We start from the raw sequence: 19,752 nt of genomic DNA, 5'->3' as shown, positions 1-19,752 counted from the left end.
AAATTTGGCCACATTTGGTCGAGTTGATAACAAAATTCGATTACCTTGGATCGAGCTATTCGGAAATTTTGGTCATCATGGGTCGAGCTAGTCAAAGAACGTGATCATCTTGGGTTGAGCATGCCTGAAAACTTGATCATATTGTATCGAGCTAGTCTTAAATTTGGCCATCTTGGGTCGAGCTAGACAAAAAATTTGGTCATCTTAGGTCGAGCAAGACTGAAAATTTGATCATCTTGGGTCGAGCTAGACAAACAATTTGATCATCTTGAGTCGAGCTAGCCAAAAAATTTAGTCATCTTAGGTCGAGCAAGACTGAACATTTGATCATCTTGGGTCGAGCTAGACAAACAATTTGACTATCTTGGGTCGAGCTAGGCAAACAATTCAATCATCTTGGATTGAGCTAATCAAAATATTTGGTCATCTTAGGTCGAGCAAGACTGAAAATTCGATCATCTTGAGTCGACCTAGGCTAAAAATTTAATCATTTTGGGTCGAGCTAAGCAAACAATTAAATTATCTTGGATCGAGCTGGTCTAAAAATTCAATCGATTCGGATCAAACTGGTCAAAAAAGTTGATCATCTTGGGTCGAGCTGAAGTGGAAATTTGGTCATCTTGGGTCGAGCTAGACAAAAATTTCAATCATCTTGGATCGAGCTAGTCGAAAATTTTGATCATCCTGGGTCAAGCTTTTCGGAAGATTTGATCATCAAAGGTCGAGCAAGTCTAAAATTTCTAACATCTTGGGTCGAGCTAGTCTCACAATTTCATCTTGGGTCAAGAAAGTCTAGATCTATTGGATAGAACTGGCCTGAAAATTTGATCATCTTAGGTCGAGCTAATTGGAATTTTTAGTCAATGAGTCAAAAATAAAATACTTTTTAATTTCCTTATAACTGACATTTTAATTTAATTAATTTTATTATTTATATTTCACATTTATTAAAAACATTAAACAGAATTACTTGACTCAGCCGTATCCTCATACTTCATTAGTAACTGCAGAACCTCAATTTCTGCTCTCCTCGAGAGCTTTTGATTTAAGCTCGCTAAATTCCTTAACTGCATCGCAACTTTCTTACCAAAATAATCAAATTCGTCTAAATTTTGTTCTTCACATTTAGCTGTTTTAGGTTTTGGTTCTCTTGATGGAGCTGGTTTTGTAGAATATTTTGGCTTTTTAGGTTCCGGACCAAATATTCCGTGACTTAATGTAAATTTATTATTTTTTGACATATCCTCATCCTCCGATTCATCTTCTTCAAAATTTTGATGCACAATCTCACCAGCTTCATAGTCCTCATTAAATTCATCAATAACATTCACAACTGAATTCGAGTGATCATCTCGCTCCATTTTACAGGTATTTTCAAATGTAATGAATTCAACAGGATCATCAACTTTATCATCTGCATTATCATCATTCGTTCCTACAAATGTCATTAAATCGAAGATATATTCATTATTGATAGTTTCGGTAAATTGATGTCGATGATCTTCAAATAATTTGTATTGTTTCAATAGTGTTGACCAATAAGTTTGGAGCTTTTTGATTGGAATCTGTGAGTAGAGGGCGTCTAAAAGAGAAAAAAATTTAAATGATAGTTACAAATTTGAATGATTGGAGATTTGATGTCTATAGGGTTTCCAGAATTATTCCGGAAAATTCCGGAATTCCTGGAATATTCCCGTTTTTTAAAACTCTAATTTTATAAGAATTTAAATTGGTTATGGATTGTGAGTAAGGTTGTGGATCTAATTAATCCCATTTTTATCATTTTAATCAATTCCAGACACTTAATTGTAAAGATTTTAATCCCGGGATTAATTTCGGTGTGAGTCGAGGTGGTTCGGTGGCGGAATGGTTTAGTACTTCGGTACATAATTATTGCAACACCGATCTAGCGATCATGGATTCCCTTTGAAGGCTACAGGCAGTAATGTCACCAAAGAAGTGGTTTGGATTCCACTATAAACTGTAGGTCTAGGTTTGAGCGAAAGATCTGGCGAATCCTCCCTCGTTAAACTCCCAATAGCCATGAATCGCATATAAACGCGCAGCTATGGACCTTAAGATCTGCAAAGCTAATGTTTATTTATTTTTGTTTTTCTTTCCCATATTGCACAATTCGGTTAATTGATCAAAAATCCAGCTCTAAGATGGGGTGACTCTGACATGGAGTCATTCCAGTCTTGTGCAGGATGTTTTAGATTAATTAACTGACTTGTGTCATTCGGGCGTCTTATTTATGAAGTGTAGTGTCAAGGGAAGTGTTATAAGAACTATATTTGATGTTTTTAACCTATTCTGAACATCTTAGATCAGTTATGTCTCTCTAAAACCTTCATGGATAGTAGTCCACAGCACAAAGTTACAAAAAATCTTTCCAAATTGACTCCTAATTGAATAGAAGTTCTGACTTGAACTAAGTTAGACAATTTTGTTCATTTTAATCAGAAAAGCAAAAACGATTATTGGTTTATAGCTTTAAGACTTCAATACAGAGTTTGCAAGGAGTACTTCTAGTGTACTCTTATTTACTGAGCAAAGATCCTTTCTTAGAGAGTCCTTCATCTCCACAACATGACCAAACCAACTATAAACTACCAATTAACATCAATTACAAACCTGCGATTTCCTTCCATTCATTTCTTCCCCGAAAACTTCTATATTGTGCACTTGGATCATATAATGCTGGATGTCTTTTAACTTCACGTAGGAAATCTTTTGTCATGTCAATAACTTTATCTTCATCAGTAACGATGAGTGGTTCAGGTGTTATTTCATGTATGTCAACAGGTTGCGATTCTCGACTTGTTATGACTTTTTTGATTGAAAATTCTGTCATAAATGATAGCATGTCGTAGTAGATGTAACCGGGTGCTGTAAGTTCTGAGCCTGGAAATTCAAAATATTTTTAAGGATTTATTTAAGAATTTTTTAATAAAATTTACCATTATTCATAAAATGTTTGTCCCTCGCATGCTTAATTTTCACAAAACGATCACGAATATTTTTCCAATGTTTTTTACACTTTTCTGGATCTTCATTTAATATAATTCCTATTTCAGTCCAGCTCTTCTCCTTGTCTGCTTTTGGCCTTTTATCATATTTATTGTTGTACAAAACTTCTCGCTTTTTGACTTCATTTATTAAATTCACTGTAAATTGTGAATACATTTTGTGGTTTTTGTGGTTTTTTCTTTTGCCTTTGTTGGTGCCTTGTTGGAAATACTGAAGCTGATGTTGAAGATTTTAATGGAATTTCTTAGAAAATTCTCAAATTTTTTTCTAATTTTAACTATTAATTAATTTTTGTTTTAATTTAAAATAATTTAAATTGACTATTTTTGCAATAAATTCACAGATTTTGTGACTTTTTCACATCTAGACTTAAAATTTGAGTTCCTCAACCTATTTGTTGCAGCAACAGCCATAAACTCATAATTTTACAATTTAATTTTACACAAAGTTTATCAAAATTAAAGAAACTTTTAATTTTTTATATTTTTTTATAGAACTTTTTATTTTATTTTATATTTTTTTAATTTACCAAAACATTCAGCTCTGGATGTACACGAATAAAAGATAAAATACAGTTAAAATTGTTTGTTTTTATTCAGCAGATTTGAATTTATTTTGACCGTTATAACAAATTTCATGAAAATACAATTTTTTATTTAAAATTCTGATTTTTTATTAAAATTCTAATTAAAATGAATATTGATGAAGTATCAGGGGTGTATCCAGGGGTTTGAGCAAGCTTTGGAGATTAGAACCCCTCTGGAGTCCCTGTAAGGTACTAGACAACCCTTACAATTATAATTACTTCACTTTAATATAATTTCTATCAATTCCCACCAATCAGCCTCATTTTGCAACCTCATACATCTCCAACTTCATGCTTAATCTCTCATATTCTTCATAATCCTTTAGCGACTTCTCATTCTCACCCAAATGGTAGTAAGACAGTCCACGATGAAACAGAATCTTTCTATTGACTGCGTCATTTCCTTCATCAATTTCCAATCCTTCTGTGCATATTTCCACAACAGCTGCATAATTTTTCTCCATCATATTAATCCCCACAACATCCAACAAGTCAATAAACTCTTGTGCCTTAGTTCCCATTTCGTCAGCTTCTTCAAAGTCTGGTTCGTATTTTAAGGACTTTTGGAAATATTTCAGACTTTTTTCAAGTTCTCCAATCATGTACAAGTCGAGTGCTTTGTTGAATTTCTCTTGTGCAAAGGAATTAGCTGACGATGTTGCTCGCAATTCGGATGTGTCGTCATCTGATGAGCTTTCGAATGTTAATGCATAGTTGTTGGTAATTTGCTTGAATGATTCGGATGAGAATTTGTTGGATAAGGATTCTTGGAGGTTTTGAGGGGAACTAGGGGCGGATTTTGATTGAGATTGATCGACATTACTGTCAGGTGCTTTAGTAGTTCTTAGAGATCGTCGATTAGTCTTTGGATTTTTTAATTTATCATTTCCAAGTTTGGAGTCTTTAGGTTTAGATTGATGCTTTTTTGGTGTAGATGTATTGTCAATTGACTTATTTCCATTTGAAATGTTTAAGTCAATTGCTGGTTTGTTCTCAGTTGGTGCTGATTTCCTACCTCTGAGGGTTCTTGGTGGATTGTCCTTGATTGTTGAATTATCGCCAATTTGGCTTTTTCCAGCATTGTCTTCCAAAAATTCAGATTTTTCTAGATTTTCCATTTGATTATCTAAATTTTCCTCATTTTCTTCCAATTTTACCTCAAAATTTTCCACATTTTCTTTGACATCTTCATCAAATTCATCCTCACTTTCCACTCCAACTTCCACATTAATCTTCTCCAATATCACTCGAACCTGCATATTCTCAATTTGTGCTCGACGTCTCATTGTCTTTGCTTGTTCCATTCCATCATCACTGACATCAATTGCACGATCAAAATATTTTATACTTTCATCAAATTTCTTTTCAAAGAAATAAGCAACACCTTTGCCATACAGCGCATAAGCATCAAATTGATTCTTACCCAAAACCTCATTGAGTAAATTGTGCGATCTTTTAAAGTTTTTGCCAATCATCGTGTTGGCTGCAGCAAGGAGAATCTTGTAGTGACTTGATTGATCTTTTGGAGTTACTTTGAGGATTCTTTCGATTGTTTTGATGCATTTTGTGTACTGCTTGGTTTTATACTCAAACAGAACTGACTCTTCAAAAAATGGAAGGCTGTTTTGTGGCTCTGATGCGGTTGATAGGTTTTGTGATGTTTCTGATGCAGTGTCTGTGAATGATAAGGATGGCGATGATGGTTCTGCATTTGGAGGTGATGGTTTGCGTAGTCTTGCTAGGAACTTCGTCCGCATGTGATGCTTCTTGTGTTTTGTGGATCTAAACATTCTTATCCGGATTAATAGATCAATTTTGAATGATTTATGATTAGACGTTGATTAAATGAGTTTGACTGATGCAGTCGTTTGGCTATGGCTGTTATGTATAGGAGAGTTAGTGTCTTTAACTCTGTAGATTGTAGTCTGAGGAAGCTGCAGTACAACAATCGTTTCAAATTTTAAAATTTAATATTTTTGATTGTAAATTTTTGAAGGATTTTCAATTATTTTTGAATGTTTTGTAATATTTTGGCTATTTAGCTGATAAATCTTGAATAAACTTTAATGTTTATGACTTTAGTATTAATGAAATCTTTAAGATACTGATTATGATATTCAAAATTATACAATTTATATCCCATTGAGTCAAGCAATTCATTGAGAATTACATTAAAAATGCGACATAGTTTGTAAAAAACCTAAAAATGAAATATAACTTTTTTTGTGCTGATTGTTTGGTTAAGAAACTATTTTGGTACCTAAATTGAGATTTCACACATTTTCAGGTCGCTAAACTTTCCTTAAAACCCAATTCACAATTCGAAAAGGTATTCAGTTCTAATTGGAATCTCAAGTAGAATTAACAATTCATACAAACTAATTCAAAAAATTTAAAATCTACCAAAACAGTCAACTCAACAACAAACCACAATCATGAAAGTAAGCAAGAAGACATCAATGTATCAACGTGAAGAAGATCTCCGAGTTGCAGTTCTACGCAAGACAATCCCAAAATCATACTTCAAATACAAGTCTAAGCTGATCAAGACATTGACAAAGGAAGCAGCTATGCATATACTTAACGACATCAAAAAGTGCAAACATTATTTTACTAAGTCAAGTAAATGTAGCAAGATTAAGGATAAAGTAGAGTCAGGAGTTGTTACTGAGTATGAAGGAGGTTACCGAGAGATGGCTGCAAAATTTATGAAGAAATTTGGAAAGCACAAAGCTCCAGAAAAAGGCGAGAAGAATATTGTCGATTCAAAGACTGGAAAGATTATCAAATTGCTGTATTTTTAAGAGTTTTTGATGAAAAATTAAATTGAATAAATTAATATTTTAAGATGAAAAAAATTGTGTATTTTTTATAATAAATTGACCAAATCATTAACAAACATAAACAGCTCGACTTACCCACGATGATCATATTTTGCATACATTGACTAAATGTGGTCAAACTTTAAATAGTTCGACTCGAAATAATTTGACTAAAAACAGCTCAACTCAAAACTATCGAATTTCACACAGCTCGAACAACCTGAGATGACCAAACTCAACATAGCTCCACCTGAAAAGTCATCATTTCAAGACGAAACTTAACCAAAAATTAACAACTTGACCCGATATGACAAAATTTTAATCAGCTCAACCCCGGATGACCAAATCTTACATAGCTCGACCCAAGATGATCATATCTTACATAGCTCGATCAAGCATGACCACGTTCTAATCAGCTCGACCCAAAATTATCAATCTTTAAAGAGCTGAACCTGAAATTTCTAACTTTAAAAAACAAGACTAGCCCGAAAAGAACTTATTTTGCATAGTTTGATCCACCCAAGATCCACCCAAGTTGACCAAATTTTAAACAGCTCGACCTAAGACAACTGAACCTTACATAGCTCGACCCAAGATTGTCAAATATTCAAAATATCTCGACCGGAGATACTCAAATCACTAAGATACTATTGCTTTCTCATTGCTACAAAACTATCTTTATAACCGTCAAAAGCAATTCAAATCCGCTGATCCAATAACCTCCAAAACTTCCATCATCGTCCACCAGTTGTCGCTACCATTGTCGTGTGTTTTTCTTGATTATCCAAAGGGAAAAAAAGAGTAAATTTCCATTAAATTCACCAAAAATGCAATCGCTTGCGATCCGTTGTGCGTTATCACGCGGCATACAGACAATTCGCCTCCTGCCAATCCGTGCATTATCATTAAACACATCAATTAATGTCGATAATCGACAGAAATTTGTTACGTCAAAGATTGCGGTATGAAGAAATTTTTTCCCCATTTATTTTGATTGTTAAAAATAAATTTTTAATTTGTTTTTTGGTGTTTTCAGCTTCAAGTTCCACAAATCCGCAATTATTCAGCCAAGGAGCCACTTACATTGAAGATGATTGAGGAAAGAATCACACTCGTTCTCAATCTTTACGATAAAATTGACCCAGAGAAGCTCAAAAGAGAATCGCACTTCATGAAGGACCTCGGTCTCGACTCATTGGATCATGTTGAGATTATTATGGCAGTTGAGGATGAATTTGGATTTGAAATACCCGATATGGATGCTGAAAGACTTTATACCGTCAAGGATTTAGTCAGATATATTGGCGACAAAGAGGATTGTTATGATTAAACAAACAAAATATTATTGTAAAAAAAATTTCACAGAAAAATTTGTGTAGGAAAATAAAAAATAAAAAGAAAATATGAGTCTAATGGAAAATTTATATTCAAGATATTTTCGAAGTTCGATTCTCTCGAGTCGAGCTATTCAGAAATTTGGTCATCTTGGGTCGAACTAGTCAGAAGTTCGGTCCTCTCGGATCGAGCCAGTCAGAAATTCGGTTATCTTTTGTCGAGCTCGTCAAAGGTTTGGTCCTCTTGGGTCGAGGCAGTCAGAAATTTGATTATCTTCGGTCGAGCTAGCCAGAAATTTGGTCATCTCTGGTCGAGCTAGTCAGATGTTCGGTTTTCTCAGGTCGAGCTAGTTAGAAGATCGGTCCTTTCGGGTCGAGCTAGTCAGAAGTTAGGTCCTCTCAGGTCGAGCTTGTCAGAAGTTCTTCTTGGATCGAGTTTGTCAAAATTTTGGTCCTCGCAGGTCGATCTATTCAGAAATTTGGTCCTCTCGGGTCGAGCTAGTCAGAAGTTTGATTATCTTGGGTCGAGCATGTTAAATAAGTAGGTTCATTTTAAGTCACAAAAATTACCAAATTTTGTCATCTCAGATCGAGCTACTTGAAAACATAAGTCGTCTTGGGTCGAGCTGGTCAACAAATTCAGTCAACTTAAGTTCAATGTTCAAAGTTCAAGTCAAGAATTACGGTCGCCTTGGTTCAATGAATTTAAATAATTTGCTTAAATAATTAGCAACAATTTTATTATAAATTTAATTAATTTAATGGAATTCTACAATTTGAAGAATAAATTTTGAAAATTAGAAAAATTCTCAAAACATTTAAAACTTTTTTATTTAAAAAGTATAAAAAAAAAAATCTCAAATTTTCATAAACGGCTACCAAAAATTCAAATTCAGCTGAAACTTTCTTCTCATTAGCTGAATAAATCTCGCAACTCACGAGGTTCTAAGCATTAATACCCAATTCGACGACGACAAGAAAAGTAAAGTCTCATAAAAATAAAAATCAAAACAAATCAAATTTTCAAGTGATAAGTGCTGTGTGTTAATTCAAAACGAATAAGAATTGTGTAGCAAGTCAGTAGTTCTATAGTTAGTGATTCATAAGCACTGAATTAATTCATTTTCAATGCCAATTTGTGGATTGAAAAAGTAGCAAAAAAAAAAATAAATTTTGAAAAAAAGTTGAAAAAAAGAGAAAAAAATTTCATTATGGATATCGATCGAACAATCCATGAGATGGAACAGGCGGCGAACATCCTGCTGGTAAGTAAGCCTTTTATTAATCCATACAGTAAGCGAACGCAGCAAGGGAATTTCATTACACATTGAGTATATGGATGTGAATAAGAAAATTCTTTTACGGTTCTTGCCTTTTACCGCCCAAAAAAAATCCTTTCCTTCTTTTTGCCTCGACTGTGCTCAATGGTTGGAACTTTGTGGATCCATTGGGAATTTCGTTGTGTAACAGATGCTTGACATTCCAACAATTTGGATTAATTTGCACTTAATAGGATTAAATGTAAAGGAAGGATCAATTTTTAGTGCCAATTTACATTCCAATTTGCACAATTTATGGATTTTTCTATGTTTTGCCTTCAAATTTTCATGAACCATTAACCACAATATAGTCATGACTGAAAACTTATTTTATTGATTAGGTTACCATGGCTATCATACTGTGTCTCTAACAGTTTTACATACTGTGTTAACAGCTACATTGATTTCAGTAAATTTGAGCTTAATTTTGCTTGATTGTACTTATATTTTGATATTTTCTTGACTGAAGATTATTAAGAAATTTAATATTATATTAGAATGTTAATAGGCAATGATCATGGTCTTGTAGGGGTTATCATGGTCTAAATGCAGTACTGTCTTTCTTGATCAAATTATGCTATTTAAAAAAACTTAAAAATTCTGAAAAAGGATACCCCAAATATCCAATCCTTCCACCTCTTGAATTCGCTTTTGAGCACCTTGAGCCTTTACATACTTACTTAGCTAGTGGTACTAATCAATTGCAATCCATGGTTCCCTCAGACATCTCCTAAAGCTGACTTTATATCTAACTTTCTTCTGTCAATTACCTATATCAAATGCAATACTATTAAAAGATTCTCTACATGAGTTCTTGGGCCTTCCAAAATCGGGACGGGGTCATTCCCGTTCCCGTTCCCGATTCCCGAAATTTTACGGAAACGGGAACTCTGGAAACCCTACCTTCTAGTGCTCTTTTGCCATCATCAAATCATCATCATTTGGTTTAAAGGCCTTATTCAGAGATTTACAGGTTTCCTAACAACATACCCTGTCCAACGAAGCCTGTTAACCTTGATTCTTCTAACAATATTAGTTTCTCTACCTTGAACCTTTAATTAACAAAATATCCCAACCAGGCAATTAAAATGCTCTCAAAAGCAGATTGTGCTGAGACCAACTCTCACGAGCAAGGTTATTTTGTGTTTTAAGGATGAACAAGCTCTCGAGAGCATGCTTTTTGCCTACAAGAGTATGCAGCATAACACTCTATTGCAGTGTTGTCTATACTTTTTTGTGTCACGGTTCAACTTGGAGGTAAACCACGACCAAAACCACATATGACATTTCCAAAAACAACACCCTAGTGTGTTAAGGCATAAAAAAATAAACATTAGCTTTGCAGACCTTAAGGTCCATAGCTGCGCGTTTATATGCGTTTCATGGCTATTGGGAGTTTAACGAGGGAGGATTCGCCAGATCTCAAGACATACAGTTTGAATAACACTGAACTAGTGTAATGCAATACCAAATAGTTTGGTCTACACCGACTTAATGTGCAACCAACTATAATCCTAAAATTATCTATCATACTATTTATATTATTAAAAGACACTATGCAAGGAACCTAATTCCCCAACCTCACAATCCCTTGCCAACCTCAAGCAAAAATCACATCACAAGAAAAATATTTTCTTTTAACTAATTTTTTTCTCTTTTACTTTTTTTTCTCGTTACAGAATCCTTATCAATCATCACGCGATTACATAAAAATGTCAGAAAATGTCTTCATTTCATTCTCAAAATCACAATTGACGATTCCACAATGCTTTCACATTCTTGAGAAAACGAGAGTCGAACTGGTGCTCTTTGAGACGGTTAAAATGATTAAAAATATTTTAATTTATGAATGGCGTGGACTCGGCGATGAAGATAAAATGGTCATGAGACAAAAATTACTCGATTATGTTATAAATAATCCAAATTTACCGTCGTCGGTTATTGAACGTGTTTTACAAATTGTTGCAATTATGGTTAAGAGAAAGTTTTTGGAGGATGGGGGTGATGAGTTGAAGGGTTTGTTGGAGACAATTAAGGGAATGATTTTTGGATCGCAGGATAATCGAGTGCAACAGGTATGTTATTGATGATATTGAAATTATGATGTTGGGGTCAATGAATTGATGTTGGTTGTTGAGTATATGATTAGGCATCCCAAATAGCACAAGTTGGACTATCGATCAAAAATCTGGCACTAGACTGGTATGACTCTGACATGGTGTTGGATTCTATTAAACGGAATCAGAATTACGTCGGTTTGGAGTCGGATATTGGACCGATTACCTGATTTGTGCATATCCGTCAGTTGCCATCTTTCGCTAATCAATGACTATCGGCAGAAAGGGTCATCAGTCTAAGGTGGCAACCTACGGAACTCTAATTCGGGCATGTCACTTGCATGCACTAGTTATTAAGGGGTATAGTCAATTGATGTACCTTTAATACATCTCAAACTTAATGTCAATCAACAAAACATGTCCATTTTGTCAATAAAACCTAAATGTAATCAATTCTTTTTCCAGATTTCCTGTGCCTTTATCGTCTCAATACTCCAAGAATTCACCAATACTGTCAAATCAGAGGACGTCGTGCTATCATTCGAGGAACACTTCCGAGCCAAAAAAATGTTTGAAGCACGCGAACTTTTGCTCATATTTAAGCTTATTTTTGATGCCATGGAACGTCTTCATCCTATATTAGATATTAATAATCCAACACATTTTATTATGCTTGAATCGTCACTTAAAATAATGGAACTTGTATTGTCTTGGAGCTATATAACAGCACTCATACCAAAACGTATAATTAAGGCATTTGAGAGTCTCAATAATATTAAGCAACAGCCAAGTTTAAGACTTTCAGCTATATGGCAACCAGTAATGCTACAAAGACGAACAATTGAATTATTTTTCATCATTTATTGGCGTGTTCGTGATCATCCGGTTCTACAACAAAAAGGAATCAATTGTCTTATACAACTCAGTACACTTTCCGGTCCGATATTCTCAATTGCCAATTCAAGCTTCAATTATTTTCGTGATTATGTTGAATTACTAATGATGATGCTCAAGAATTGTGATGTTAATGAATGTGAGGCATTTGGTATATCGACAATTATTAGGAAATTGCTCATGATTCATAATGTTAAAACGGAATTGTCGAGAATGGATGAGGGACTTGTTAAGGAATTTCTTGGCGCGATGGTTCTTATGACTGTAAAGTTTATTGAAATAAGTGTTAAGGAAAATGTAAGTAATCTAGAAATTCTAGTCAAAAATGCTCAAAATTGAGTCAAATTTAGCCAAAAATCCTTAAAATTTGTTAAAAATTTGTCCAAATTCAGCCAAAATTGATCAAAATCTTCCTAAAATTATATTAAAATTCACCAAAAAATTCACAATTTCCTTCCCATTTCCAGCTCTCATACGGCGACGCAGTCTACACAGATGCCAGTAAATCTCTCCTCGAAGCATGGCTCGATGTCATTAATGTCACTGAATTTGCATTTTCTGAAGAAGTCCATCATCATGCCCGTGTAATTTTCAACCGATTTATCGAATGCAACGTAAATGGCGGATCAGTTGATCAAGAAGTTAACGAAAATGAGGAGAGTGAGAGGGAGGCATACAAGGAGCAATTGATCATCATTGGATTTTTAGGCAGACTTAGTGTGGATCATTCATTACAGCAGCTTGCTTTTCATATGGAAGCAAAATTGAATGAATTATGTACCAGTATGGATAAGCCTGATAGTGGTGAGTAGAGCCTTCAAACCCACAAAATTACTTACTTCGCTGGTTGTACAGATCAGTTGTGATCCATGACTCCCCACAGGAGTCGCCTGAAGCTGGTTTTATCGCTGACTACCACTTACCAATTTCCGATACTAAGTGTACTACTATCTCTATCGACAGCTTCCTTCCAAGAGTTCTTTGGAGGTCCACGGGCTCTTTTACCGTCCAGACAATCAACTCCCTTCCATCCTCCCCTGATTTTGAATTTTATTACACAAAATGGCCAAAAAATGACTAAATTCCAATTCTATTTCCAGTCACAAAAATCTTCGACGCCTTAACATGGCTCATCATGATTGCCGGTCATGTTCTAACGATGGATGCAATAGGTGAAAAGCCACTAATTCCGCGTGAAATTAATCAACTTTCAATTCAACTGTCACAAGAACAAAAGATTGACTCACAATCAACATTATCGACACTTCATGGATCAACACAGCTTCAACAGCCACACCAAAAATGTGATCCAGCTGTAAGAATTTTAGCAAATGTCCTTAGACTTTGTGAGATGGAGAATCGTGCAATTGAGGGTGGATTTGGTGCCACATGGAGTCCATTACTGTCAAGTACAATAATTTGGTTTATTGGAATGTACACAAGCAGTTATATCCTTATTGATGCAACTTATTATACACCATTGGCACCAATTTATCAAGAAATGTTTGTCACTGGATCTGTTGTGCCTGCATCATCATGGTGTATGAATTACATTCTCAATAAAGTCGCATGGAATCTTCATAAATATCATCATGATGTTGATGTCGTTGAGGAATCAATTCGATTATTTTTGGACATTGTAAATGTGCGGAATCAAAAGCTTCCACATGTCATTGAACTTGAAAGTTTTCAAAATTTAATACATTTGAGGGATTTACAATTGGACTCAAAAGTCAAAAGAAATGTTTATAAAGGTCTTATTATGGCTACAGCTGCATTTCAAAATACTGATCAACGACAAGAGTGCCTTAGGCATTTATTGGAACCAATTGGACATAGATTTGATTCGGTATTTGCTGAAGGTCAACGAATCATTCACGAGACATCAACACGTGAGAAAATTTTGATTGTTTTAGAGGAATTAACGGGAGTTGCTCAAGGAATTAATGGAAGTACATTTCCATTTGTATATCAAGCTATGCGCGAGAGGTTCCATCGATTGCCAGACATAATGCTCATTTGGAGAAATTATTTGGACATAAGTTGTGCAGTCATGAAAGTTCTGATTGAAATGACCACCATCCAGGTTGTTACAAGCGGTGCTGTTGAATTGTCCAGGGACTTTTATGAAGTTTGCTTCCGGGCGATGAGATGCTACATGGAACAGCAAGGACAAAGAATTGAAAAGATTTATGGCGATGATGAGGAACAGCCAGAAGATATTTTAATATTTGTTGAGCTTTTTAAGAAACTGACTATTCAGTATGTCTTCGAGCAATCTGGTAAGTCTATTGTGGATATACATTTTACTAACTTTATTGACATAAAACTCAATTCCTTTCGCAGATCACAGCATCGTAGCTAATCTTGGCATCACAATTCTATCAAACTTAATGCCTAAAATGTATCCGATTTTAGATCGGTTTCCAGATATTGCCATGGCCTACTACAAAAGCCTTAACTGCTTTTTAGAACTTCTTGTCTGTAATAATGAGGTAAGTTATCTTAATATGGTCAATTTAGTGGGCTTAAATGTGTTTTTTGTGGACTTAAATTGGTTATAGAGTTAATTTATTGGAGGTAGTTGTATATTGGGGTATAAGCTCTAGTATGGACGTACCTTAATGTCTCAGAAGCTCATAATTATTGAGAAAATTAAGTCAACTTGGATTTTGTATGGAATAATCAATTCGAGATGGCTTCGAGCTCGGTAAATAGTACAGAACGCTGTTGACTGACGTAAAGGGCGTAAACAGGAGAATAGGGAGGCTTAAGGGTCCAAACCTAAACCCGCGACTCCTTTTTAGATAAAATTCTCATTCATTTTGTTAAGACTATTGGTGACAAAAGTCCCAAACTCCTTCTTCCTTAATTTTTGGCATCATATACCCCCACCCCCCAAAAATTCTGGTTACGTCTCTGATTAAACTCTCTTGAAGTCTAAGAGTCGACGAATTCTCGAGATATAGACCGACATCAAGGCTGCCTATGAAATCTCAGTCTCAGCATCAGAACCTTTACCCTAACTGACCCCAAAAAACATTAAAACTTGACACTAACAAATTCTTTTTCATTACTTTACAGCTCCAACAACTTCCAGTCGAGATACTTAATCACATTTTATACACAATAAAAATTGGACTGACATCATTTACATATCCAGAAATTCAAGGTCATTCACTTGATCTACTCATAACATTTGGTGACTCAATGATTCAAGACACGGAGAATAAGCTTGTCTTGTTAAAGGAACTGATCATTGAACCATTCGGAAAGTTACTTTTTGACGTCATTGTCGGATTGAACCTGCATAGTGAGAATAAGAATGACTGCTATGGTGCTATTTATTTATTGGGTTGTGCAGCACCATCAGCTGAGTCTAATTTTATTCATGAAACGGTCACAGCACTAGTCAATAAGCAGAAGGGACGTGTGACTTATGCAACGGTAGCTGACACACCGGAAGTTGAGAAACTTAAAAGTTTTGTCTTTAATCATTCAAGAGAACAAAAAATGAATTTTATTGATTTAATTGATAAGTTTGTATCCGGAATTTGCTTTTTATATCATCAAGAGTAAAAGAAAATGTGTGAAAATTGAGAATGGAAATGTTGGAAATTTGTGAGATTTTTTTAAAATTTAAATTTTATAAAAATTTTAATTTTGTAAAAGAAAAATTAAATTAAAAAAATTTAATTTAAAAAAAAATAAATTTTAAATATCAAACTTAAAAAAATTTAATTAAAAAAAAATTAAATTCAAAAACAAAAATTAAAAATTTTAAATTTCAAAAATTAAAATTAAATTCAAATTCATAAAAAAAGGGTAAAATAAATTGTATTCAAAAAAGGTTTTTTAAAAATATAAAAAAAATTTGTTTTGGCAAAATTTTAAAAACATTAAATTTGTATGAAAACTAATATTTTAAATTAAAAATTTTTAAATTATAAAAAGAGCTTTTAAAAAATATCAAAAATGTTTTAAATTTTTTTAAATTTTAATTAAGCTTAAATAAAGATTTTCTAAAAATAAATTTGATTTTTTTAAAACTATATATTTAAAAAAATATTTTTAAATATTTCAAAATATTTTTAAAATTTTAAAAAATTGAAAGTTTATCTTTTTTCATAATTTAAAAAATCTCACAAATTTTTAAGCTTTTCCAAAATAATTTAAAATTGATTAACAAAAAAAGTAACTTTTTTCTAATTCAAATGTGATCATTTTTTGAAAATAACAAGAAAAAGAAAATTGAAAGCAAGTAAAACGAAATGAAAAACATTTTTTTAAAATGAAACTGAAAGCAAAATAAGTGAAGAAAATATTTGTAAAGGAAACTTAATGTCTCTAATTCCAAAGACTCTTAATGTTAGCAAAAAATAAAAATAAATAAATATTGAAAAATAACTTTTTAAAAGAATTTTTATAGGAATTAAGACAGCAAGGACAAAAATAATATTATTGCTAAATTTAGCAAAAAAACGTTTTAATTTAAATTTATTTGTGTAAAATTTGCAGTTAATTTTAATTGAATTTTTTTTTTCAAAAATTAAAAAAAAAATTGAAAATTATTCTTAATTCTTAAAATTTATTCTATATTATTTAAAACTCTATTAATTTTCATTGAGAAATGCTAACTAAAATTTAAAATTTTTTATTGAATTAAAAAAAAATAAAAAATTTTTAGTAGAATTTTTACAAAATTTTAAAAATACATTTTGAAATTTTTAATTAAAATTTTCAAAATTTTTAATAAATTTTTTAAATTTTTCAAATTTTTTTAAACTTTTTTTACAAATTTTCAAAATTTGACAACAATTTTTATTCTGAACTGTTAATAATTTAACTGAAATTAAATGCGTTTTTTACACAAATAAAATATAAACAAAGCAAAACTTTTTGACTTTTATATTAAAATGTTTTAACTTTTTTGACATAAATTGAAAAAAAAATTATATTTTATTTTCTAAAACTTATTTTGATTCATATCTCAAAATGTTTAATTTCTATTTATTTTTCAAATTTTAAATGTTTAATAATATTATAAAATATAAAAATTGGATGTAGATTTTTTTACAAATTAATATAAAAGAAATTTTTTAAAAATTTTGATGACATTTAAAATTTCCAAATGATAAAAATTTTGCTACTTTTTGAATAATTTTTACAAATAATGATGAGCTCATGTGAATATTAAAAATTTTAAGTAATTTTAAGTTGTAATTTTGTAGCAATTTAAAATAATAAACAAGTTTTCCGATCATAGATAAAACAGCACTGATTTTAAATGGAATTGAATTTTAATTTTCAAATATTTTAAAAAAAAAAATAAATATTTGAGCTTAAAATTATTAAAAAAAAAATCTAATTTGATGCATCGATAATTTTTTTAATTTAATATACATAAATAAATTTCTAAATTTTGTTAAATAATTTTTAATCTGCTTTTGGATGTACGAAAAAAAGTTTTTAATTTTTATAGCCAAGTAAAAAGAATTTTTCTCTTTAAAATCACAAATATTAAATTTTGTACAGCAAAAAAAAAAAATTGAATAAAATAATTTAAAAAAAATTCTGTTGTATTTCATCTATATTAATAGAAATGAAGATGTTTAAGCTACAAAATTATCATCCTAATAACCAAAATGCTGTTAACAGCTGTAGCTCTATTATATTTTATGCGAAATAATTCGTGAATTGTTGGAATTCCCATATTTCAGGTGTGCAAAAATACGAGATTAGGTGCTATGTAGACGGACTAAAAACTCACGGAAGTAAGTAATTAGGGGAGCATTCAGAGGAATGGGCTCAAACCTTACACAATAGCTACGTCTCCGATAAAAAAGTCTGAAAAGCGCATTAAAGATAGGAAAGTGATTAAAAACAGGAAAGCGTATTAAAGACAGGAAAGTGCTTAAAAGCAGGAAAGCGTATTAAAAACAGGAAAGCGTGTTAAAGACAGAAAAGCGCATTAAAGACAGAAAAGCGCATTAAAGACAGGAAAAACGCATAAAAGACAGGAAAGCGCATAAAACACAGGAAAGCGCATTAAAGAACAGAAACAGAAAAGCGCATAACAGATGGAAAGCGCATAAAAGACAGGAAAGAGTATAAAAGACACAAAAAGCGCATAAAAAACGCAAAAGCTCATAAAAGACACAAAAGCGCATAAAAAACAGAAAATACAGACAAATCACATAAACTATATTATTTAAATATCTAGAATAAATTAAATTTCTTAGCGCAAAATCAAAAAGTCACAATTCTTATACAATAGTTTGACTTTGAAGCTATTATTTATGATATTGTCTCTCATTTATTATCCAAAATAATCCAGTTTGAGTGCGAGTTTTAAACGAAAAATTAAATTTAATTCAGTTCTATTCTAAACTCTGAACGCGATGGATCAAATAGTTCCGACTTTAATTGTTCTTAAGTTCACTTTAGTTGAAATTTTGAAATTTTTCCCCATTTTTGTGCGGTCTATTGTGAGTTTCTTCATACCAAAAAGTCGCAAAAATGTTTCCGGTCAACTCGCGTTGATCACAGGCGGTTCTGAAGGCCTTGGACGTTCCATTGCATTTCGACTAGCACAAGAAGGCTGCAACATTGCAATTGCAAATCGAAATTTAGAAAAAGGTCAAAAGACAGCAGAAGAAATTCGTAAAAAATTCAATGTGAAGGTTCAAGCATTTCAGTGCGATGTGTCAAAATTTGAAAATGTCAGAAGATTAAAAGAGGAAGTAAAAAAGTCACTTGGAACTGTTGATTTGTTGATCAATAATGCTGGATTATTAGCAGTAGAAAATTCAACATTGGAAGGAAACGACGAAGATTATCAAAATATTGTTGATGTTAACATGACGTCATGGATTTTTGTAAGGTTTTTTGCATGTTTTATTGTTGATGTGTTGTGTTGTAACTGTATGTTGTACTAGATCAGTGGTGAATGACCTTTTTCACTTCATGGCGCCCGATTTTCTTAAAAATGTTGATCATTTTTCCCAAATTTTCATGAATTTTCTACAAAATTTTCTAATTTTTTCCAATATTTATTAAGTTTTTCTCAAAATTTTCCTGAATTTTCCCCAATTCTTCATCAAAATTTTCTCATTTTCAGACAACCCGAGCCTTTCTCCCAGACATGATACAGCAACGTCGCGGTCATATTGTCGGTATTTCATCACTTTCCGTTATGTGTCCGATCATCTGTAGCACAGCATATATATCGACTAAATATGCCAATGCAGGATTTATGGACGGATTACGTGAAGACATGAACCTTTATGGATTTAGTGATTTTATTAAAATAACAACAGCCTTTCCAGGATTTATAAAAACTAATGATGAATATCATGAAAAAATCTTATCAAATTTTCAAGATTGTTTAGTTCGTGCTAATGAGTCTGAATTTGTAGCTGATAAAATTGTTGATGGAATATTGAAAGATTTTAAGACAGTTTATGTGTCAATGTACGAAAAGATTTATTCTCGGGTGTTTAACTCATTACCGAGTGAAATAAAAGATCAGTGCTTTAAGAGCGCTATGAAAAGTGACAAACGGGATCAGTTTATAAAGATGAAATTAAAGCAATGTAAATTGATACAGAATGACAGTGCTGCTTACTAAGAGATACATTTGTAAATATGTATTGAATTTTGTTAAAATAATAAATGTGAAAATTCGATGAAATTTCAAATTAGTTTTCA

At 32.3% G+C, this 19,752-nt stretch overlaps 4 protein-coding genes across 4 annotated transcripts; 3 read left to right on the top strand and 1 right to left on the bottom strand.

Annotated features, from left to right (window-relative positions):
• Positions 1–903: 903 nt before the first annotated feature.
• LOC139094598 (uncharacterized) lies at positions 904–3,537 on the bottom strand. Its single transcript, XM_070645717.1, has 3 exons — positions 2,961–3,537; positions 2,635–2,904; positions 904–1,582 (listed from the first exon to the last, which is right to left on the bottom strand). The coding sequence occupies exons 1-3, from the start codon at positions 3,184–3,186 to the stop codon at positions 957–959; spliced, it is 1,122 nt and encodes a 373-aa protein (XP_070501818.1). The 5' UTR covers positions 3,187–3,537; the 3' UTR covers positions 904–956.
• A 3,647-nt stretch (positions 3,538–7,184) lies between these two features.
• On the top strand, positions 7,185–7,860 carry LOC139094606 (acyl carrier protein, mitochondrial-like). Its single transcript, XM_070645728.1, has 2 exons — positions 7,185–7,400; positions 7,475–7,860. Exons 1-2 carry the CDS (start codon positions 7,266–7,268, stop codon positions 7,766–7,768), a joined length of 429 nt encoding a protein of 142 aa, XP_070501829.1. The 5' UTR covers positions 7,185–7,265; the 3' UTR covers positions 7,769–7,860.
• Positions 7,861–8,744: 884 nt separating this feature from the next.
• On the top strand, positions 8,745–15,709 carry LOC139094584 (exportin-4-like). The gene is made up of 7 exons (XM_070645699.1): positions 8,745–9,037; positions 10,771–11,166; positions 11,614–12,339; positions 12,510–12,846; positions 13,143–14,324; positions 14,389–14,537; positions 15,127–15,709. Exons 1-7 carry the CDS (start codon positions 8,984–8,986, stop codon positions 15,619–15,621), a joined length of 3,339 nt encoding a protein of 1,112 aa, XP_070501800.1. The 5' UTR covers positions 8,745–8,983; the 3' UTR covers positions 15,622–15,709.
• A 2,717-nt stretch (positions 15,710–18,426) lies between these two features.
• LOC139094599 (uncharacterized oxidoreductase SSP0419-like) lies at positions 18,427–19,683 on the top strand. The gene is made up of 2 exons (XM_070645719.1): positions 18,427–18,920; positions 19,163–19,683. Exons 1-2 carry the CDS (start codon positions 18,444–18,446, stop codon positions 19,670–19,672), a joined length of 987 nt encoding a protein of 328 aa, XP_070501820.1. The 5' UTR covers positions 18,427–18,443; the 3' UTR covers positions 19,673–19,683.
• The last annotated feature ends 69 nt before the right edge of the window (positions 19,684–19,752 follow it).

The sequence above is a fragment of the Chironomus tepperi genome, unplaced genomic scaffold (assembly GCF_022539635.2).
Source record: "Chironomus tepperi strain 1889 unplaced genomic scaffold, CSIRO-AGI_Ctep_v1 contig_354, whole genome shotgun sequence".
Lineage (NCBI taxonomy): Eukaryota > Metazoa > Arthropoda > Insecta > Diptera > Chironomidae > Chironomus > Chironomus tepperi.
This window is presented reverse-complemented; position numbering and strand designations above follow the sequence as displayed.